At 53.6% G+C, this 23,319-nt stretch overlaps 1 protein-coding gene across 1 annotated transcript in view; it reads left to right on the forward strand.

Annotated features, from left to right (window-relative positions):
* Window positions 1–3,008: 3,008 nt before the first annotated feature.
* ssbp4 (single stranded DNA binding protein 4) overlaps window positions 3,009–23,319 on the forward strand; it is a 109,748-nt gene continuing 89,437 nt past the window's right edge. The window contains exons 1-4 of the mRNA XM_070860775.1: window positions 3,009–3,206; window positions 3,844–3,916; window positions 4,029–4,090; window positions 6,977–7,061. Coding sequence (XP_070716876.1) covers window positions 3,151–3,206; window positions 3,844–3,916; window positions 4,029–4,090; window positions 6,977–7,061 — 276 coding nt within the window. The 5' untranslated portion in view covers window positions 3,009–3,150. The remainder of the gene's footprint in view (window positions 3,207–3,843; window positions 3,917–4,028; window positions 4,091–6,976; window positions 7,062–23,319) is intronic.

Genomic DNA, 23,319 nt, shown 5'->3' on the forward strand with positions numbered 1-23,319 from the left:
CTGTCGGAGGGGCAATACTGAGGGAGCGCCGTACTGTCGGAGGGGCAGTACTGAGGGAGTGCTGCACTGTCGGAGGAGCAGTACTGAGGGAGTGCTGCACTGTCGGAGGGGCAGTACTGAGGGAGTGCTGCAGTGTCGGAGGGGCAGTACTGAGTGTGCACTGTACTGTCGGAGGGGCAGTACTGAGGGAGCGCCGTACTGTCAGAGGGGCAGTACTGAGGGAGCACCGCACTGTCGGAGGGGCAGTACTGAGGGAGCGATGCACTGTCGGAGGGGCAGTACTGAGGGAGCGCCGCACTGTCGGAGGGGCAGTACTGAGGGAGCGCCGCACTGTCAGAGGGGCAGTACTGAGGGAGCGCCGTACTGTCGGAGGGGCAGTACTGAGGGAGCGACGCACTGTCGGAGGGGCAGTACTGAGGGAGCGCCGCACTGTCGGAGGGGCAGTACTGAGGGAGTGCTGCACTGTCAGAGGGGCAGTACTGAGGGAGCGCCGCACTGTCGGAGGGGCAGTACTGAGGGAGCGAAGCACTGTCGGAGGGGCAGTACTGAGGGAGCGACGCACTGTCGGAGGGGCAGTACTGAGGGAGCGCTGTACTGTCGGAGTGAGCAGTACTGAGGGAGTGCTGCACTGTCAGAGGTGCAGTACTGAGGGAGCGCTGTACTGTCGGAAAGGACAGTACTGAGGGAGCGCAGCACTGTCGGAGTGGGCAGTACTGAGGGAGCGCTGCACTGTCGGAGGGGCTGCACTGAGGGAACGCCGCACTGTTGGAGGGGCAGTACTGAGGGAGCGCTGCACTGTCGGAGGGTCAGTACTGAGGGAGCGCTCTAGTGTCGGAGGGGCAGTACTGAGGGAGCGCCGTACTGTCGGAGGGGCAGTACTGAGGGAGCGCCGCACTGTCGGAGGGGCAGTACTGATGGAACGCTGCACTGTCAGAGGGGCAGTACTGAGGGAGCGCTGCACTGTTGGAGGGACAGTACTGAGGGAGCGGCGCAATGTCGGAGGGGCATTACTGAGGGAGCGCCGCACTGTCGGAGGGGCAGTACTGATGGAACGCTGCACTGTCAGAGGGGCAGTACTGAGAGAGCGCTGCACTGTTGGAGAGGCAGTACTGAGGAAGTGCCGCACTGTCGGAGGGGCGGTACTGAGGGAGTGCCGCACTGTCGGAGCTGCCGTCTTTTGGATGAGACGTTAAACCGAGGCCCCAGATGGATGTAAACGATTCTATCGCCACTATTTCGAAGAAGAGTCGCCGAGTTCTCCTCCGTGTCCTGGGGCCAATATTTATCCCTCAACATCATTAAAAACAGATTAGCCTCACCCTACATAAACCTGAGCTCATCCAAAACTAGGATACCCTGTGTCCGAACTCACACCCAGTCCTGCTCACCCATCACCCCCTGTGCTCGCTGACCTACAATGGCTCCCGATTAAGCAACGCCTCAAATTTAAAATTCTCATCCTTGTTTACAAATCCCTCCATGGCCTCGCCCCTCCCTATCGCTGTAACCTCCTCCAGCGCAGTAACTCTCCGAGACCTCTGAGCCTCCAATTCTGGCCTCTTGTGCATCCCCAATTTCCACCACTCCACCATTGGCGGCCGTGCCTTCAGCTTACTGGGCCCTGAGCTCTGGAATTCCTTCCCTAAACCTCTCCACCTCTCTTTCCTCCTTTAAGATGCTCCTTAAAACCCACCTCTTTGACCAAGCTTTTGGTCACCTGTCCTAATATCTCCTTTTGTGGCTCAGGGTCAAAATTTTGTTTAATAATCGCTCCTGTGAAGCGCCTTGGAACGTTTTACTACGCTAAAAGCGCTATATAAATGCAAGTTTCTGTTGTATTGCATTGCTGTTTGTGGGAGCTTGCTGTGCGCAAATTGGCTGCCGCGTTTTGCCTGCATTACAGCAGTGATGACACTGTGAAGTGGTTAGGGATGTCCGGAGGTTGTGAAATGCTCAGTCTGGATTATGGGGTCTCTGGAGTGGGACTCGAGTAGTCGGTCGGTGGGGGGGGGGGCGGGGGGGGGGGAAACGAGTGCTCCCTTACTTAGCCCAAGGCAGACACCCTAACTGGGTGCCCCATCGATTCGGGCTCGATGGGTGCGTCACCCCTCTGCTCGAAGGTCACCTCTGTGGGAAGGTAGGAACAGGAGGAGCCCATTCAGCCCCTCGAGCCTGTTCCGCCATTCAATGAGATTATTGCTGATCTGCTCCTAACTCCATCTACCCGCCTTTCCCCCATATCACCCACATCGATCAAATCACCCCTTACCCTGATAAATTCCAGGGAATACAACCCTAATATGTGTAATTCAATCCCTTGGAGTGCGGGTATCATTCTGGTAAACCCACACTGCACTCCCTCCAAGGCCAATATATCCTCCCTAAGGTGTGGTGCCCAGAACTGCTCACAGTGCTCCAGGTGTGGTGCCCAGAACTGCTCACAGTGCTCCAGGTGTGGTGCCCAGAACTGCTCACAGTGCTCCAGGTGTGGTGCCCAGAACTGCTCACAGTGCTCCAGGTGTGGTGCCCAGAACTGCTCACAGTGCTCCAGGTGTGGTGCCCAGAACTGCTCACAGTGCTCCAGGTGTGGTGCCCAGAACTGCTCACAGTGCTCCAGGTGTGGTGCCCAGAACTGCTCACAGTGCTCCAGGTGTGGTGCCCAGAACTGCTCACAGTGCTCCAGGTGTGGTGCCCAGAACTGCTCACAGTGCTCCAGGTGTAGACTGACCAAGGGTCATCGACCTGAAACGTTAACCCTGTTTCTCTCTCCACAGATGCTGCCTGGTTCGCTGAATATTTGCAGCATTTTCTGCTATTATATTTCAGTTCCCAGCATCCGCAGTATTTTTTGCTGTTTTTATGAGTGGTCTCACCGAGGGGGGGGGTGGGTTTGCATAGCTGTTCAGCTTTAAGAAACTGTGGTGTGTTTCTCTCGGCAGAGGGAGCCGGTAATCCGTCAGAATCCAAAAAAACAATTATATATACAGAGAGAGAAATCCTCCAGCTCGCGTCGGTTTCAAGTTCCCCTTCGGAAAATGTGTCTGGTTGGTGCCCATTGGTCTGGGAGTTTTGCTCAGATGTAGCTATGGAGATGGCGACTGGCTGCCTCCTTTGACAGGTGTGTGCAGCTTTAAGAGGCAGACAGCGGCTATGTACAACAAGGGGAAAGGATGCACGGTTCCCTCGGACGGTCAGGCAAGGGAAAAGTAAGTGGCAGCGAAAGATAGGGAGCGAGAGGAGAAAGCAGATGAGGAGGAAGGGGGTGGGGGGGAAATAAAGAGATAGAGAAGCTCTTGCAAGAATTGAAAGCAAGCTGCCGGAGTCTGCGGACAGCAGGCATTTTTTTTTGGAAGCGATATTTGCCCGGTTCTGTTCTGGGAGGGAGAGTTGGAGCAGGGGGGGGGGGATGCTGAATGGCAGCAGGGAAGGAATTCCTTGTAAAGTTTTTAAAAAAAAAATTCTATTGCATTTTTTTAATTTTAAAATTTTGGGGGGGAATTAAAAAGCTTTGCAAAATTAAAAAAATCCCCGCGCGTTTGGAAATTGCGATTTTTTTTTTACACAGGTTTTAATTCTAATAAATTCCGAATATTACATTTCCTGCTTTTAACAACAGTTCAATTTCATTGTGAATTTCAGCGCCTCTCTATCCCGGGAACAGAAAAGCTCCCTCAGTCCCGGCAATGTTTTATTCCACATATATATATATATAATTATTTTGGGGGGTTTGTGTGTGTCTTTTCTATTAAAATGTAATTAAAAAATTTAATAAAAGTGCTTGTTGCGAAATTAAAAAGTTTGGAGCGGTCGAATGTGCTGAAGCCTGTGTTTGTGTCTCACTAGGCTGGCTCTATATGTTTACGAATACTTGCTACATGTGGGAGCTCAGAAATCCGCACAGACTTTTCTGTCCGAGGTAAACATCTCCAGTCTGTCCTTAAAGTTTCCGATCTTGAAATTTGCCGCTGTTACTATTCTTTTGCTTCCTTTGCCTCTTCCATCCTGATCTCTTTCTCCTGATTTTTCAGATCCGTTGGGAGAAAAACATCACACTGGGAGAACCCCCCGGGTTCCTGCATTCCTGGTGGTGGTAAGTTTCTGTTCCCGGATATCTTATCCGGTAGTTTTATTTTAAAGTGATGTGTTTTTTCTGCAAGAATCCAGCTCCTCAAACAAAGGAAATCTGATTCTAGATGGAGAGGGAGAGCTCCTCTATCCTGGCAGTTTGTTGCTGCTCTCTCTCTCTCTCTCTCTGTAGCCTCACAAACTTTCCTTGGATGGCCTGGGGTCTTACAGGAGCCTCCCTCACACTGGGAATCTGCAGGAATGGGGTGGTACTGAGCTGTGCATGCCCGCCAATGGCCCCAGGTTCTATCTCCCGGGGCCTGTGACCATCTTGGCCGGTGTGGTATTGAGCCCCACATGGGGCCTTTCCTGCTGTATGTGGGGTGGGGGTGGGGAGCTCAGTACCACGATAGGCCTCCCGTCCTGTGTCAGCCAGGGTTCCTGCTCCCGATCCCTGCCAGAATCCATCCCCGGCCTGTGCTGAGTGAGCTGACCTGACCCTGTGTGGGACTGAACCCCCCCCCCCCCCACACACACACACACACACACACACTGGGAACGACCCAGATTCCATCCCCAGCCTGGGCTGGACGAAGCAGCAATTAGTCTTGGTGTCCCTACGTTCATGGGGTGAGACTCAGCCAGGGTTCCTGCTCCCGATCCCTGATGGGAAGGTGCACACATGTGTCCATTAGACGAAGGACAAGGTCAGCAGTGAAGCCCCCATTGTCGAATATCCAGCTCACAATCCCTGCCTCGACTCTCGCCTTCACCACTTGGGGATAGGGCGGCTTCCTGCAGCTGCACCTCGGCAAGAGGCGTACCTTCAGGAACGATAGGGAGAAGGTTGGAGGCAAAGCAGGAAAGAGCTTTCCAATTAGTCCCACTCCCTCCTGTTCTTTCCCCAGAGCCCATCATTGTCCTTTTCAATTGGGTAAATACTTCAAGGGAAAAGTGTTGCAGTGCTGTGGGGGAAGAGCAGCGGGGAGTGGGACTAATTGGATCGTTCTTTCACAGAGCCGGCACAGGAACGATGGGCCGAATGGCCTCCTTCTGTGCTGTATCATTGTATGATTCTAAATTTTTAATTCCCTTTTGAAAGTCACTATTGAATCTGCTCCCACCCCCCTTTCAGGCAGCGCGTTCCCGATCACAACAACTCGCTGCGTAAAAACATTTTCATCTCCCTCTGGTTCTTTTGCCAATTACCTTCAATTTGCGTCCTCTGGTTCCTGACCCTCCCGTCAGTGGAAACAGTTCCTCCTTATTTATTCTATCACATCCTTTCATGAATTTGAACAGCTCTGTTAAATCTCTCCTGTACCGTCTCTGCTGTAAGGAGAACAATCCCAGTTTCTCCCGTTTCTCAGCGCAACTGAAGTCCCTCGTCATGATGTTTGATTGGTCAGTGGGGATTCACACTGAATTTTGTCTTGAAGCTGGGTTGGAATCAAATGGAATAAAAACAGAAACTGCTGGAAATACTCAGCGGGTCAGGCAGCATCTCTGGAGAGAGAAACAGAGTTAACGTCATCAGAACAGAACGTCATCACCCTGAAACGTTTACTCTGTTTCTCGCTCCACAGATGCTGCCTGACCTGCTGAGTATTTCCAGCATTTTCTGTTTTTATTTCGGATTTCCATTTTCTGCAGTGTTTTGCTTTTGTGCAGTAAAATTAATGAGGGGCAACCTTCTGGGTAAATGTACCTGATGGAGATACTCCTGTTCCTGGCCAGCAGATCCACGATGCTGATCACTGAAATTGCCCGATGCTATCCCCTGCCGAGTTCTTTCCACACCCCCTTCCGTCCAGGACAAAGCAGCCGCTTGATCGACACCCCATCCCCCACCTTCAACACTCACTCCCTCCACCACCTTCAACACTCACTCCCTCCACCACCTTCAACACTCACTCCCTCCACCACCGGCGCACCGTGGCTGCAGTGTGCACCATCTACAAGATGCACTGCAGCAACTCGCCAAGGCTTCTTCGGCAGCACCTCCCAAACCCGCGACCTCTACCGCCTAGAAGGACAAGGGCAGCAGGCGCATGGGAACACCACCACCTCCACGTTCCCCTCCCAGTCACACACCATCCTGACTTGGAAATATATCGGCCGTTCCTTCATCGTCGCTGGGTCACAATCCTGGAACTCCCTCCCTAACAGCACTGTGGGAGCACCTTCACCACACGGACTGCAGCGGTTCAAGAAGGGGGCTCACCACCACCTTCTCAAGGGGCAATTAGGGATGGGCAATAAATGCTGGCCTTGCCAGTGATGTCCACATCCCAGGAACGAATAACAGAAGGGTTGGTCAGTGGAACTTGTCCACTGAAAGCTCTGGGACATTGTGTGTAGCTGGATCCTGATATATGTGGCACCAGGGCTGGGGGGTGGTGCGGGGGCATGGACTGAGCTAGCTCATGCTCTATAGGCAGAGGTTACCAGGGCTGGGATCTGAACTGGCCACTGGTTGTGCAGTTCCAGGATTGGGCTCGGGAACTGGGGGCCAGGATTCCCAGATTGGGACTGGGAGCAGAATCAGATTCGTGTTCTTCTCGGTCAGTGGTTCTTGGATTGGGATTGGTTGAGTACTGGGGCCAGTGAATTTGGGTTGAGTTTGGGATTGGGTTTGAGTGCTGAAGCCTACAGATCTGGGTTGGGGTTGGGTCCTGGAGACTGAGGATTGGGATTGTGATTGGGTACTGGAGATTTAGGATCTGGGTTGGGGTTGGGTACTGAGGCATGTGTGTCCCCTATGGAGATCAGGCAGACGTGGGTGAGAGGTCCAGGTGTTGTGGAGCCAGATTGGGTACAGAGGGTACATGTGGTTGTTTTCCTATGTTTACCGATGTTAATAAATAAATGAACGAAGAGTTCAGTGACGGTCTCTGTCTCCTCTCCCCAGTGTATTTTGGGATCTGTACTGTGCAGCTCCTGACAGACGGGAAACCTGCGAGCACTCGAGTGAAGCCAAGGCCTTCCACGATTATGTGAGTTTTATGCTAATTTTATTCATTATGGGAAGAGGTTCTCTGCCTTGTTGGAGGCAAATATCACTTCTGGCAAGAGATTTGTTTGTGTGTGTGTGTGTCTGTGTGTGTTGGTGTATGTATGTGTTGGTGTATGTATGTGTTGGTGTTTGTCTGTGTGTGTGTGTGTGTGTGTCTGTGTCTGTGTGTGTGACCGTGACTCCAATCTTGTCAAAGGCCAGCTGTACTTAAACCGAGATTTGTTCATGCCGGAGTTGATCGTAAACAGGATGTTCTGAAACCTGCTCCTCACCTCATTTGCCTTGTGAAACGTTTACTCGGGTCTTAGATATTGCGGTCGGGTTTGTTGACAATGAACATTGTTCAGGTTTTTAGAGTTTACAGATTGGGCGGCCAGAATTAGGGGGGGGGCGGAGGGGGGGAATGCAGTCACACTGTGATCCCTCAGTGGTGAGGGCAGTTGTACCTGAGAAACCAATCTGTACAGTCTGGCAGTCTCAGCTTTTCGATTGTGAATGACTGCTGTATTTACAGAGTCACTGTTTATTCCGGGTAAGGGTCACTCACTGTAACTGTACAGAGTCACTGTTTATTCAGGGTAAAGGTCACTCACTGTAACTGTACAGAGTCACTGTTTATTCAGGGTAATGGTCACTCACTGTAACTGTACAGAGTCACTGTTTATTTAGGGTAAGGGTCACTCACTAACTGTACAGAGTCACTGTTTATTTAGGGTAAGGGTCACTCACTGTGTGGTGTATTTGGGGCAGGATGTGTCTTTTACGTTTGGCCAGGTGACACTTTGAGACACTCGTTAAAACGGACCTCTGTGACTGAGTTTTTGGTCACTGCTCTTAATCGCTGCTTATGTGGCTTGGTGTCGCGTTTTGAATGTTACTGTTCCTGTGAATTGCCTTGGAATATTTTACGATTTTAAAGGTGCTATAGAAATACAAGTCGTTGTTCTAGCCCTCCATAATTTTGACCATGCAGTGACTTTAATCATTCTGTAACCTTGCTTATGGACATGGGTATTGAAGTATCAGTGCTGGCTCGGGGCAGTTCAATATTAAATGTCAAAAATGTTCCATTTCTCAGCATCAACACCTCGACTCTATCCATAAAATTCACCTCTCCTCCGTTCTAACATTCTGGTCACCCCCACACCTCCCTGAATGTGCTGATCCTCACTGGGGTAGGGGTCCCAGAGTCACTGATTCTCACTGGGGTAGGGGTCCCACAATCACTGACTCTTACTGGGGTACGGGTCACACACACTGACTCCCACTGGGTTACAAGTCCCACACACACTGACTCGCACTGGGGCACGGGTCCCACACACACTGACTCTCACTGGGGTACGGGTCCCACACACTGACTCCCACTGGGTTACAAGTCCCACACACACTGACTCGCACTGGGGCACGGGTCCCACACACACTGACTCTCACTGGGGTACGGGTCCCACACACTGACTCCCACTGGGTTACAAGTCCCACACACACTGACTCGCACTGGGGCACGGGTCCCACACACACTGACTCTCACTGGGGCACGGGTCCCACACACACTGACTCTCACTGGGGTACGGGTCCCACACACACTGACTCTCTCTGGGGTACGGGTCCCACACACACTGACTCTCACTGGGGTACGGGTCCCACACACACTGACTCTCACTGGGGCACGGGTCCCACACACACCGACACTCACTGGGGTACAGGTCCCACACACACCGACTCTCACTGGGGTATGGATCTCCCACACACTGCTTCTCACTGGGGTACGGGTCCCACACACACCGACTCTCGCTGGGGTTCCTGTCCCACATATACTAACTCTGCGGTACGAGTCCCACACACGCTGACTCTCACTGGGGTACGGGTCTCACACATGCTGACTCTCACTGGGATATGGGTCCCACACACACTGACTCTCACTGGGGTAGGGATCCTAATATATCCTTACTATACAGTATAAATGCACACGAGGCCCATATTTGAGAGAAGGTCACTCTGTGACCTGTTACCTTTATTACCAAGACCTCAAGAAACAGACGGTGGATAGAGCTTCTCCTTTTATACATGAAAGTCCAGGTTAGGAGTGTCTCCCACAAGTTCACCACCTAGTGGTCAGTGTTCTCATGGTGTACAACTTAGGTCAGCTTATACATGGGTTACAATGACAGTTGAATACATGACATCACCTGCCCCCCCAAAGTCTTATTGGGATCACAGGTTAAGTCTCTCTGGTGGTTTACGCTCCCTTGTAGAGCGCCTGAGTTGGGACTCTGGTTGTTGAACGCTGGCCTGAGTGTCTGCTGTTTGTGGTGCCTCAGGCCTGTCCGGACTGCCCACAGTGACTGGGCTCTCTCCACTTGGTTCTGGTGTTCGGTCACCTGTGGTGCAGTAAACTCTATGTCGTGTTCTTCCTCTGCTTTTTCTATGGGATTGTTGAACCTCCTTTTAGTTTGATCCACGTGTTTGCGGCAGATTTGTCCATTGGTAAGTTTAACTACCAAAACCCTATTCCCCTCTTTGGCAATCACAGTGCCTGCAAGCCATTTGGGCCCTGCAGCGTAATTAAGGACAAAAACAGGGTCGTTGACATCAATACATCGTGCCCTCGCATTCCTGTCATGTAGTCACATTGTGACTGACGCCTGCTCTCAACAATTTCTTTCATAGTGGGGTGTATAAGGGATAACCTGGTTTTGAGCGCCCTTTTCATTAGCAGCTCTGCGGGTGGAACCCCTGTGAGCGAGTGTGGTTGGGATCTATTGGCCAACAGGAGGCGTGAAAAGCGGCTTTGTAGGGAACCCCCTTGGATTCTGAGCATCCCCTGTTTGATTATCTGCACTGCTCGTTCCGCCTGGCTGTTTGAGGCTGGCTTGAACGGTGCCGTTCTGACATGGTTGATTCCCTTGCCTGCCATGAAGTCCTGGAATTCAGTGCTTGTGAAGCACGGGCCATTGTCGCTGACCAAGATGTCCGGTAGACCGTGGGTGGTGAACATTGCCCGTAGACTTTCTACCGTGGCAGGGGATGTGCTTGAATGTAAAATGGCACACTCAATCCATTTGGAGTAGGCGCCTACTACAACCAAAAAAATTTTTCCCATGAAAGGACCTGCGTAGTCAACATGGATGCGTGACCATGGCTTGGCGGGCCAGGACCAGGGCCTAAGGGGGTCTTCCCTGGGTGCGTTGCCCAGCTGAGCACACGTGTTGCACCTGCAAACACAAAGTTCCAGGTCTGCATCTATCCCTGGCCACCAAATGTGTGACCTGGCAATTGCCTTCATCATGACAATGCCCGGGTGCTCATTGTGGAGTTCTCTGATGAACACCGCTCTGCCCATCTGGGGCATGACTACTCGGTTTCCCCACAGTAGGCAATCGGCCTGAATCGAGAGTTCATTCTTGCGCCTGTGAAACGATTTAAACTCCTCAGGGCATGCCCCGTATGTGGCTGCCCAGTCCCCATTCAGGACACATTTCTTAACTAAAGACAGTAGTGAGTCTTTATTTGTCCAGACTTTAATCTGACGGGCTGTCACGGGTGAGCCTTCGCTTTCGAAAGCTTCAACAGCCATGACCATCTCAGCAGCATGCTCAGCTGCCCCCTCAGTGGTGGCTAATGGGAGCCTGCTGAGTGCATTGGCGCAATTTTCAGTGCCCGATCTGTGCCGAATTGTATAGTCATAGGCGGCTAACGTAAGTGCTCACCTCTGTATGCGGGCCGATGCATTTGCATTTATGGTCTTGTTGTCGTCCAAAAGGGACGTTAGGGGTTTGTGATCTGTCTCCAGCTCAAATTTCCTGCCAAACAGGTACTGGTGCATTATTTTTACTGCATATACACGTTAGCACTTCCTTTTCTGCCATCCCGTAGCCCCTTTCTGCCCGGAACAGACTTCTGGAGGCATAAGCTACCGGCTGTAACTGACCCTTGGCATTGACATGCTGCAACACACACCCGACCCCTTAGGACGATGCATCACACGTTAAAACTAGTTTCTTACACGGGTCATATAACGTTAAGTTTGTTAGAGCACGCAATTTGTTATGCTCCATCAAAAGCCCTTTCCTGGCTGTCCCCCCAGACCCAATCGCGATCTTTGCGTAGGAGCACGTGTAGCGGCTCTAACAGTGTGCTCAATTTGGGAAGAAAGTTGCCAAAATAGTTCAGGAGCCCCAGGAACAAACGCAGATCCATTGTGTTACGGGGTCGAGGTGCTCTCCGGATCGCTTCCGTTTTGGACGCAGTAGGTCTGATCCTGTCTGCTGCTACCCTCCTCCCCAGGAATTCTACCTCTGGAGCTAAGAAGATGCACTTCGCCTTTTTCAGTCGCAGCCCTACCCGGTCCAGTCTGCGTAGCACCTCCTCCAGGTTGTGGAGGTGTTCTTCAGTATCGCGATGAGGATGTCGTCTTGAAAAACCACCGTCCTTGGAATCGACTTGAGGAGGCTTTCCATATTTCGCTGAAAGATCGCGGCGGCTGAGTGAATCCCGAACGGACATCTGTTATACTCAAACAACCCCTTGTGTGTCGTGATGGTGGTCAGCTTCTTCGACTCACTCGCCAGCTCCTGGGTCATGTAAGCTGAGGTCAGGTCCAATTTTGAAAAAAGTTTGGCACCGGATAGCGTCGCAAAGAGGTCCTCCGCTCTCGGTAGCGGGTACTGGTCTTGGAGTGACACCCGATTGATGGTGGCCTTGTAATCGCCACATATCCTGACCAACCCATCCGCCTTGAGCACCGGCACAATCGGGCTCGCCCAGTCACTGAATTCGACTGGCGAGATGATGCCTTCCCTCAACAGGCGGTCCAATTCACATTCTATCTTTTCCCGCATCACGTACGGCACCGCTCTGGCCTTGTGGTGTACTGGCCTGGCGTCCGGGTTTATGTGAATCACTACCTTGGTCCCCATGAAAGTGCCGATGCCGGGTTGAAATAAGGAGTCAAATTTGTCCAGGACCTGTGAGCATGATACTCACTCCACAGAAGAAATTGCATTGACATCGCCCCATTTCCAGTTCATGACAGCAAGCCAACTCCTCCCCAGTAGTGCGGGACCGTCCCCCGGGACAACCCAAGTGGCAACCTGTTCTGCGAATCTTTGTGGGTCACAACTACCGTGGCGCTGCCTAGCACCGGAATGATCTCCTTTGTATATGTCCGTAGCAGTGCGTCAATCGGCAATAATTTTGGACACCCACAACCTTTCGAACTGTTTGATACTCATCAGGGACTGGCTGGCCCCCGTGTCCAGCTCCATTGATACTGGGATGTCATTGAGGAGCACTTTCATCATTATCGGTGGCATCCTAGTGTATGAACTGTATATGTGCTCCATATGAACTCGCTGAACTTCAGCTTCCAGCGATTTCCCCCAGTATTCATTTGGCCTCGTAGGGCTTACATCGGACCCGTCCTCCTTGTACATCAAACTGGCTGCAGGCTTCCTGCACATACGCGCCAAGTGACTGCTGATGTTGCAGTTTCTGCAGGTATATTGCTGATACCTGCAAGCTCTGGCTGGGTGTTTGCCTCCACACCTCCAGCATGAGCTGGAGGCCCCATTGTCGGAAACAAAAGGTCCATTACCAGTCGATCATCTCTGACTGTCTCTGTAACTGTCCTTAAGCGCACCATTAACAGGTGTTGATGGCCCGATTACTGGCCACATTGTCCATTGCGATGCCATGAGTCGCCGTTCAGCTAGCCATTGTCTCTGTTGAATTCCCCCTTTTGGGTTCGACTACATGCTGGGGCATGTCCGATTGCCCTTGTCTGCCTAGAGAACTGTGTGCCGCGTTAACAATGTTGACTCCCTGGTCGTTTGCCGCATTTGAGCCAAGATTGTTGCCATAAATCATTCTGGTCTCTTCCTCCCCTGAGATAAATGTCTGGGCTATCAGAGCCGCCGCTTCCAAGGTCAAGTCTTTGGTCTCGATCAGTTTCCTGAAAACCCCAGCGTGCCCGATGCCCTCAATAAAAAAAGTCTCGCAGCATCTCCGCTCTGCATGCATCTGTGAACTTACATAGGCTCGCCAGTCACCGGAGGTCTGCCACGAAGTCTGGAACGCTTTGCCCTTCTCGCCGCCGGTGCGTGTAAAACCGGTGTCTCGCCATGTGCATGCTGCTCGCCGGTTTAAGGTGTTCCCCGATCAACTGACTCAGCTCTTTGAACGTCTTGTCCGCCGGCTTCTCTACCGCTTGAAGGTCCTTCATCAGGGAGTACGTCCTGGATCCACAAACCGTCAGGAGATGAGCTCTGCGTTTGTCGGCCGAATCCTGTCCCAACCATTCCTTAGTGACAAAACTTTGCTGTAGTCTCTCAATAAAGTAGTCCCAATCATCACCAACACAGTACCTCTCTTCTGTGCTGCTAGTGGCCATGCTCGCGTGTTTTAAACCCCAGTTTCTTGTCACCAATAATATGTCCTTACTATACAGTATAAATGCACACGAGGCCCATACTTGAGAGAAGGTCACTCTGTGACCAGTTACCTTTATTACCAAGACCTCAAGAGACAGACGGTGGGTGGAGCTTCCCCTTTTATACCGGAAAGTCCAGGTTAGGAGTGTCTCCCACAAGTTCACCCCCTTGTGGTCAGTGTTCTCGAGGTGTACAACTTAGGTCAGTTTATACATGGGTTACATGACAGGTCCCACACACAATGAGTCTCACTGGGGTACGGGTCCCACACACACTGACTCTCACTGGGGTACGGGTCCCACACACACTGACTCTCACTGGGTATGGGTCCCACACACACTGACTCTCACTGGGGTACAGGTCCCACACACACTGACTCTCACTGGGGTACGGGTCCCACACATACTGACTCTCACTGGGGTACGGGTCCCCCACACACTGACTCTCACTGGGGTACGGGTCCCACACACACTGACTCTCACTGGGGTACGGGTCCCACACACACTGACTCTCACTGGGGTACGGGTCCCACACACACTGACTCTCACTGGGGTACAGTCCCACACACACTGACTCTCACTGGGGTACGGGTCCCGCACACACTGACTCTCACTGGGGTACGGGTCCCACACACACTGACTCTCACTGGGGTACGGGTCCCACACACACTGACTCTCACTGGGGTACAGTCCCACACACACTGACTCTCACTGGGGTACGGGTCCCACACACACTGACTCTCACTGGGGTACAGTCCCACACACACTGAACCTCACTGGGGTACAGGTCCCACACACACTGACTCTCACTGGGGTACGGGTCCCACACACACTGACTCTCACTGGGGTACAGGTCCCACACACACTGACTCTCACTGGGGTACGGGTCCCACACACACTGACTCTCACTGGGGTACGGGTCCCACACACACCGACACTCACTGGGGTACGGGTCCCACACGCTGATTCTCACTCTGGTAGATGTTCCCCAGTTACATGAGCCACTCAGTTGTATCAAACCACCACAACAATAGGAAGAAACTTTACCGCAGGGACTGCAGCGGTTCAGTGGAACCAGGAATGGGCAATAAATGCCAGTGATCCCCACGTCCCAGAAAGGGACGAACCTTGTGATTACAAGCAACAAGTCCGTTGTCTTGAAGAGGATCTTTGGGGGATCAATGGCTCTCAAGCAGGTTAATGATTGAGTATCTCTGAGGGTGGTAGATAATGGAGTGGGGGAGGGGAGGGGAGGGGTTCCATGGACAAAGATCTGTAACTTAAAGAAAAGGAAAATAAGAAGTTGATTTTCTATAGCGCCTTTTATGACCTCCAGACGTCCCACAGCGCGTCACAGCAAATGAAGTAGTTCTTGACGTGTAGTCACTGTTGCAATGTGGGAAATGCGGCAGCCAGTCTGTGCACAGCAAGCTCCCACAAACAGCACTGATGACTCAACAATTTAGTGATGTTGATTGAGTGGTAAATATTGGCCCCAGGACACTGGGGATAACTTCCCTGCTCTTCTTCGAATACTGCCGTGGGATCTTTTACGTCCACCTGCGAGAGCAGACAGGTCTTGAGTTTAATGTCTCATTGGAAAGACGGCATCTCCGACAGTGCGGCGCTCCCTCAGTACTGCCCCTCCGACAGTGCGGCGCTCCCTCAGTACTGCCCCTCCGACAGTGCGGCACTCCCTCAGTACTGCCCCTCCGACAGTGCGGCGCTCCCTCAGTACTGCCCCTCCGACAGTGCGGCGTTCCCTCAGTACTGCCCCTCCGACAGTGCGGCGCTCCCTCAGTACTGCCCCTCCGACAGTGCGGCGCTCCCTCAGTACTGCCCCTCCGACAGTGCGGCGCTCCCTCAGTACTGCCCCTCCGACAGTGCGGCGCTCCCTCAGTACTGCCCCTCCGACAGTGCGGCGCTCCCTCAGTACTGCCCCTCCGACAGTGCGGCGCTCCCTCAGTACTGCCCCTCCGACAGTGCGGCGCTCCCTCAGTACTGCCCCTCCGACAGTGCGGCGCTCCCTCAGTACTGCCCCTCCGACAGTGCGGCGCTCCCTCAGTACTGCCCCTCCGACAGTGCGGCGCTCCCTCAATACTGCCCCTCCGACAGTGCTGCGCTCCCTCAGTACTGCCCCTCCGACAGTGCGGCGCTCCCTCAGTACTACACTGGGAGTGTCAGCCTGGGTTATGTGCTCAGGTCTCTGGAGTGGGATTTGAACCCATGGCCTTCTGAATTAGAGGCGAGAGTGCTGCCCACTGAGCCAGAGCTGACACTCTGATAGTGTCTGATAGGCTAAGGGCATGCAAGCGGACTCTACGAGTCCCGGAGGTTTTGATCCCACGAATGTTTCATTCTCTCTCTCTCGCTTGTTGTAAACGGGTTTTGTTTGACGATATATTTATTCCCATCCCAATCCGTAAAGCTCAATAAAACCTTCGGAAAAGAATAAAAAAGTGAACGAGGCCTGAGGGCCAACCCTGGGCAGGACTGAGCTCCAAAGCTTTGTTTGTTGGGGAATATTCATCGATAGTGTAGATACAGAGCTCTGGTGATACCCCATGTGCAGTAACTACGTTCAGTCCTGGGCCCCGCCCCTCGGAGAGGGTATATCGACCTCGGAAAAGGAGCAGCGCAGATTCCCCAGGGTGATACTGGGGCTGAAAGGGTTAAATCCCGAGGGCCGTTTGCCCAGACTGGGCCTGTAGTCCCTCGAGTGTAGAAGATTAAGGGGAGATCTGATCGAGGTGTTTAAGATGATTAAAGAAGTTGATGGGGTAGATCGAGAGAAACTATTCCCTCTGGTGGGGGGAGTCCAGAACAAGGGGCAGGACCTTAAAATTAGAGCCCGGCCGTTCAGGGTGATGTCAGGGAGCACTTCTTCACACTAAGGGCAGTGGGAATCGGGAACTCTTTCCCCCAAAAATGCTGTTGAGGCCGGGGGTCAATTGGAGATTTCAAGACTGAAAGTGATTTTTATTGGGTGAGGGGATCGAGGGATACGGAGCAAAGGTGGGTCAATGGGGTTGAGGTACAGATCAGCCGTGAACTGATTGAATGACAGAACAGGCTCGAGGGGCTGAATGGCCTCCTCCTGCTCCTGTTTTCCATACAACCTTACTGCTTCCCCCCCATTAACCCTGCGTTTGTAGATAGCCGGAGAGTGGTGAATTGACAGGCCGGGCCTCGGAGGAAGTGCCGAGAGGCTATTGGCCGAGGATTGATGTTGCCTTCGCTTGGCCTCTGACCCCGGCGTTGGGGCTGGTGTGGCAGATGGAAGGCTTGTTATTGATGGACTGTCCTGGGCGATGGCTCCCTGGGTCCCAGTGAAGTGTAGGCACTGGGGACAAGCAGCCACAGTAAGCTGCTCACCGTTTCCATGGCAGAGTAAACCTTTCTGTCAAACATTACTGTGCCATGGAACGAGATTTTTTGGTGGGCAATGTAAATCATGTGATTATATAACTGTTCGGAGTTGCCTTTGTTTATGTTTATGTTTCCTGTTGCCCCTCTGAAAAGGAGGACGCTTTTATTAGTTTTTTTCCCCACTGGGTAACTTGGTGTCTCCTAGTTAATTAAATAAGAGGCATAATCGCTGAGTGCAGCAGTATAACCTTTCCCCAGGTACAGAGGTGATATTCTGACACCGTCCCCTTCTCTGAGCTAATATTTTAGCTCCTTTAATCTTGATCGTTCTTTTCCCCTTCACCCTCTCCTGTTTACTGAAGACCCGACCACAAACTTGGGACCAGGAGTCGGCCATTCGGCCCCTCAAGCCTGTTCCGCCATCCAATGAGATCGTGGCTGATCTGTAACTCTGCTCCATTGACTTTGCTCCACGCCCCTCGACACCCTGATCCAATGTAAATATATCGATCTCAGTCCTGAAAGCTCCAATTGACCCCCGGCCTCAACAGCTTTTTGGGGGAGAGAGTTCCAGATTCTCACTGCCCTTTGTGTGAAGAAGTGTTTCCTGACATCACTCTGAACGGCCTGGCTTTAATTTTAAGGTCCTGCCCCTTGTTCTGGACTCCCCCCATTCCCCCCCCCCCCCTGCTCACCAGAGGAAATAAGAACATAAGAAATAGGAGCAGGAGTCGGCCATTCGGCCCCTTGAGCCTGCTCCTCCATTCAATAAGATCATGGCTGATCCGATCATGGGCTCAGCTCCACTTCCCCACCCGCTCCCCATAACCCTTTATTCTCTTATCACTCAAAAATCTGTCTATCTCCGCCTTAAATATATTCAATGACTCAGCCTCCACAGCTCTCTGGGGTAGGGAATTCCACAGATTTACAACCCTCTGAGAGAAGAAATTCCTCCTCATCTCATCAAAATAGTTTCTCTCTATCTACTCCATCAACTCCTTTTAATCACCTTAAACACCTCGATTAGATCGTCCCTTAATCTTCTACACTCGAGGGAACACAGGCCCAGGATTTAACCCTTTCAGTCCCGGTATGACCCTGGGGAACCTGCGCTGCTCCCCCTCCGAGGCCGATATACCCTCCCCGAGGGGCGGGGCCCAGGACTGGACGCAGTTACTGCACACGGGGTCTGACCGAGGCTCTGTACAACGGAAGCCTCACTTCCTCCCCTCTGTATTCCAGCTCCCCTCCAGATAGAGGCCAACATTCCATCAGCCTATTTGATTACTCTATGTACCTGTCTCTGGGCTTTTAGTGATTTGTGTAGCTGGAGCCCCCAAATCCCTTAGCTCCTTCACAGTTTCTGCTCTCTAGCCATTGTGCCTGTTGTGTATGGAGAAAGAGTCAGACTGAACACTGTGAGCTCAAAGTAAAGTGTGACCGTAGTCTTTTATTGCAGGTCTCCAGCGTGCCTCTTCAAACTGTGAATCCTCCTTAAATACCTGTGCTCCCAAGGGATTATGGGATCCCTTGGGACTCCAGGGGATGAGCCCTCTGGTGGCTGTACAGAGTAAATACAAGTCCACATATATAACAGTGCCTCAGTGACATTGGCCCAGCCATTGTCAGATGCCTCCTGGGGTTTGATGGCAGCTCAGTCTGTGTGTCCTCCTCACTCCTCTCTCGGGGGTGGAATTATTCGGGACGTAGAGGGGGAAAAACAAAACCAACAGCTGGGGGAGTCAATTGACGAACGCAACATGTCACCAGTGCAACAGTCGGCAAAACAAGTCGGGCGACAGGCCAAGGCCACGGGCCAGCAAGTGTGGAAAGGGTACAGAAGTTTACAGCACAGGAGGCCCCAACTTTCCCCCTTAACCCTGCAAATGTTCCCTCTTCGAGCACATGTGCAATTGTCTTTTGAAAGTTCCTGTGGGATCTGATTCCTCCGCCCTTTCTGGGAGTGCATTCCTGATCATAACCCTCTGTGTGAAAAAATCTCTCCTTATCTCCCGTCTGGTTCTTTTAAATCTGTGTCGTCTAGTTACCGACCCTCCTGTTCTATCGACTCTATCGAAGCCCCTCGTGATTTTGAACACTCCTATTAAATCCCCCCTTAGCCTTCTCTGCTCTGAGAACAATCCCAGCTTCTCCAGTCTCTCCACATTAGAGGTCCTTCATCCCTGGGACCATTCTGGTCAATCTCCTCCGCACCCTCTCCAGGGCCTCGACATCCTTCCTAAAGACACAATCCTCCAGCTGGGGCCGTACCGGAGGTTTGGAAAGATTCAGCCTGACTCCCTTGTTTTTGTATTCTATGTCCATTAAGAGAAAGAAAGACAGACTTGCATTTATATCTCGGTTTTCAAAATCTCAAGACTTCCAAAGCGCTGTTCAGCCAACGAAATACTTTTGGAGTGTAGTCACTGTTGTAATGTGGGAAACGCAGCAGCCAATTTGCGCACAGCAAACTCCCACAAACAGCATTGTGATAATGACCAGATAATCTGTTTTAGTGATGTTGATTGAGGGATAAATATTGGCCCCAGGACACCGGGGAGAACTCCCCTGCTCTTCTTCGAAGTCGTGCCGTGGGATCTTTTACATCCACCTGAGAGGCCAGACGGGGCCTCGGTTTAATGTCTCATCCAAAAGACGGCCCCTCCGACAGTGCAGCGCTCCCTCAGCACTGCACTGGGAGTGTCTGTCTAGATTTTTGTGCTCCAGTGGGACTTGAACCCACAACCTCTGACCCTGAGGTGAGGGTGCTGCCCACAGAGAGAGAGAGAGAGAGAGAGAGAGAGGGAGAAAGAGAAAGAGAAAGAGAGAACGAGGTGAATCAGGAACTCGTGCTTGGGTGATACCAAGATAGAGTTTTAAAACCTGTGCATCATCAAGGGAGTTTGAGACGAGGATGCCTTGTTTCCCCAGCTGTCCCTCTGTCCGAGCTCAGTGAAGGAAGTTCCAGGTACTTGTTACCAGGGTGAGATGGCAGCTTGATATCTCAGTCCTCCCACCCACCAGTGGCTGAGTAGGATGGGGGCGGGTGAGGATTGCTACGATGTATTTTATTTTCCATAGGATCGCAATGTTCCCGACTGGACCACGTAACGGTGCCTGAAGCAGCGAACGGAACTTTAAATAACTCACCAAGGGCAACAAGCTTTAGACTGATCCCTGGAATTGAATCGAGGGGTTCGGGAGGTTTATATATAGAATAATGGATACGCGGGAGTGAGTTACAGGCTGGAATCTGATCGAGGGGTTCGGGGGGGTGGCGGCGGGGTGGGGGGGGGGGTTTATATAGAATAACAGATACCCGGGAGTGAGTTACAGGTTGGCATCTAATCGAGGGGTTCGGGGGGTTTATATATAGAATAACAGATACCCGGGAGTAAGTTACAGGCTGGAATCTGATCGAGGGGTTCGGGGGGGTGGCGGCGAGGGGGGGGGGGTGGGTTTATATATAGAATAACAGATACCCGGGAGTGAGTTACAGGTTGGAATCTAATCGTGGGGTTTATATATAGAACAGATACCCAGGGATGAGTTACAGGCTGGAATCGAATCGAGGGGTTCGGGGGGTTTATATATAGAATAACGGATACCCGGGAGGGAGTTACAGGCTGGAATCGAATCGAGGGGTTCGGGCGTGTCGTGTTATTGAGGGTTTTTTTGCCGGATTCCCTTGTTGGGTTTCTGGGCGAAGCTGATGATTTGAATAAGCCGTGAATCCCGATGATTACGATGGCAGAAAGAGAGTCAGGGGAACGAAACTGAGCTCGAACCCCCCCCGCCCCCCGGGATATTCCTGACACACACACAGGCAGACCCCCATCCCCTCAGTGCAGTGTAACGTAACCACAATGGGTTAATGCTGTAAGTCAGGACCAGAGCTTTCTCCATCTACAGTCGATGACCTACTTTTATTCCTGTAGCAGGATTGCAGGCTGACTCCCAGGGGAATCTTTTCCCTCATTCCAGGCAAAACCTTCTGACTCCAGCATACTAAAATCCACGAGCATGGAATGGAAATTCAAATCCGCTCTCCCCTGGGGCAGTCGGCAGAGAACCTCTCCCAAATGAAGAGGCTGAATTTTTCATTGTAAGGGGGTAGGACTGCTGTGTTCGGAAAGCAAATGTATCCTCCACTATTCCCCCCCCCCCCACACACACACACACTAACAGCAAGACCTCCCAATCCTACAGCTAGTCTTCACATAGAAGATTCCTCTGCCATCCTGCAGTGCTGTGTTGTATGTGATGGAGGTTATCTCTGTGACATCGCCCGTCCTCTCCCCTGCTTCGGCCCATCTGCTGCTGAAACCCTCGTCCGTGCCTTTGTTACCGACAATTCCAGCGCACTCCTGGCCAACTTTGCACCTTGCACCCTCCATAACCATCAGCTCATCCAAAACTCTGCCGCCCCGTGTCCTAACTCGCACCGAGTCCCGCTCACCCATCACCCCCTGTGCTCACTGACCCGTGTCCTAACTCGCACCGAGTCCCGCTCACCCATCACCCCCTGCGCTCGCTGACCTACATTGACTCCTGGTCCGGCAACGACTCGATTTTATAAATTCTCATCTTAATGTCCTCATTCACTGGTGCCCTCTGTGAAAGTACTCCCTGTCCCAGGTTCCGGGAAAGACTGAACTGGCATTTCTCCAACATCCTTCGCCTCCTCTGGACGTCCCAAAGGGCGAGGGCGGGGAGGGGGGAAGAGAGGGCGAGGGCGGTGGGGGGGGGGGAAGAGAGGGCGGGGGGGGGAAGAGAGGGTGGGGGGGAAGAGAGGGTGGGGGGGGAAGAGTGGGAGAGGGCGGGGGGGAAGAGAGAGAGGGGGGAGCAGGGGAGGGGGGGTCAGGGGTGGATTGGGAGGGGGTGGGGGGCGAGGTGAGTGGGGGAGGAGGAGGAGGAGGAGGAGGAGGAGGAGTGGTGGAGGGGGGGAGAGGAGGGAGGAGAGAGGGTGGAGGGGGGAGAGGAGGAGGAGGGGGAGGGAGGAGAGAGGGTGGAGGGGGGAGAGGAGGAGGAGGGTGAGGGAGGAGAGAGGGTGGGGGCTGCTGCTCCACTGAGAAGCGAACGTGAATTGGAAGTGAGGGGTGGGGGAGTTGGAATGAGTGCAGGGAGTGGACAAGCGGGAGTGGGAGTTGTGGGGGGAGGGGCCATGGGATTGGGGAAGGGGTTGTGCGGTGTGGGGGAAGGGGTTGTGTGGAGTGGGGGAGGGGCCATGGGGTGGGGGAAGGGGTTGTGCGGAGTGGGTGCGGGGGAGGGGCCGTGGGGGAGGGGGAAGGGGTTGTGTGGAGTGGGTGCGGGGGAGGGGCCGTGGGGTGGGGGAAGGGGTTGTGGGGAGTGGGTGCGGGGGAGGGGCCGTGAGGGAGGGGGAAGGGGTTGTGCGGAGTGGGTGCGGGGGAGGGGCCGTGGGGTGGGGGAAGGGGTTGTGCGGAGTGGGTGCGGGGGAGGGGCCGTGGGGGAGGGGGAAGGGGTTGTGCGGAGTGGGTGTGGGGGAGGGGCCGTGGGGGTGGGGGAAGGGTTTGTGCGGAGTGGGGGAGGGGCCGTGGGGGAGGGGGAAGGGGTTGTGCGGTGTGGGGGAGGGGCCGTGGGGGTGGGGGAAGGGTTTGTGCGGAGTGGGGGAGGGGCCGTGGGGGAGGGGGAAGGGGTTGTGCGGAGTGGGTGTGGGGGAGGGGCCGTGGGGGAAGGGGTTGTGCGGAGTGGGTGTGGGGGAGGGGGAAGGGATTGTGCGGAGTGGGTGCGGGGGAGGGGCCGTGGGGGAGGGGGAAGGGATTGTGCGGAGTGGGTGCGGGGGAGGGGCCGTGGGGAGGGGGAAGGGGTTGTGCGGAGTGGGTGTGGGGGAGGGGCCGTGGGGTTGGGGGAAGGGGTTGTGCGGAGTGGGTGCGGGGGAGGGGCCGTGGGGGAGGGGGAAGGGGTTGTGCGGAGTGGGGGTGGGGGAGGGGCTGTGGGGGAGGGGGAAGGGGTTGTGCGGAGTGGGTGCGGGGGAGGGGCCGTGGGGGAGGGGGAAGGGGTTGTGCGGAGTGGGGGAGGGGCCGTGGGGGAGGGGGAAGGGGTTGTGCGGAGTGGGGGAGGGGCCGTGGGGGAGGGGAAAGGGGTTGTGCGGAGTGGGGGAGGGGCCGTGGGGGAGGGGGAAGGGGTTGTGCGGAGTGGGGGAGGGGCCGTGGGGGAGGGGGAAGGGGTTGTGCGGAGTGGGTGCGGGGCAGGGGCCGTGGGGGAGGGGGAAGGGGTTGTGCGGAGTGGGGGTGGGGGAGGGGCTGTGGGGGAGGGGGAAGGGGTTGTGCGGAGTGGGTGCGGGGGAGGGGCAGCAGTATTGAGTATTTTTACTGGGCCATGCAGTGATTGGTTTTTCAGATTATTTCCTGCAGTGGAACTTGCTGTGAAGCTGTTGCGGTATTTTGAAGACGGGACTGAACGGGATGGTCAGTTACTG

The sequence above is a fragment of the Pristiophorus japonicus genome, chromosome 18 (genome assembly GCF_044704955.1).
Source record: "Pristiophorus japonicus isolate sPriJap1 chromosome 18, sPriJap1.hap1, whole genome shotgun sequence".
Classification (NCBI taxonomy): domain Eukaryota; kingdom Metazoa; phylum Chordata; class Chondrichthyes; family Pristiophoridae; genus Pristiophorus; species Pristiophorus japonicus.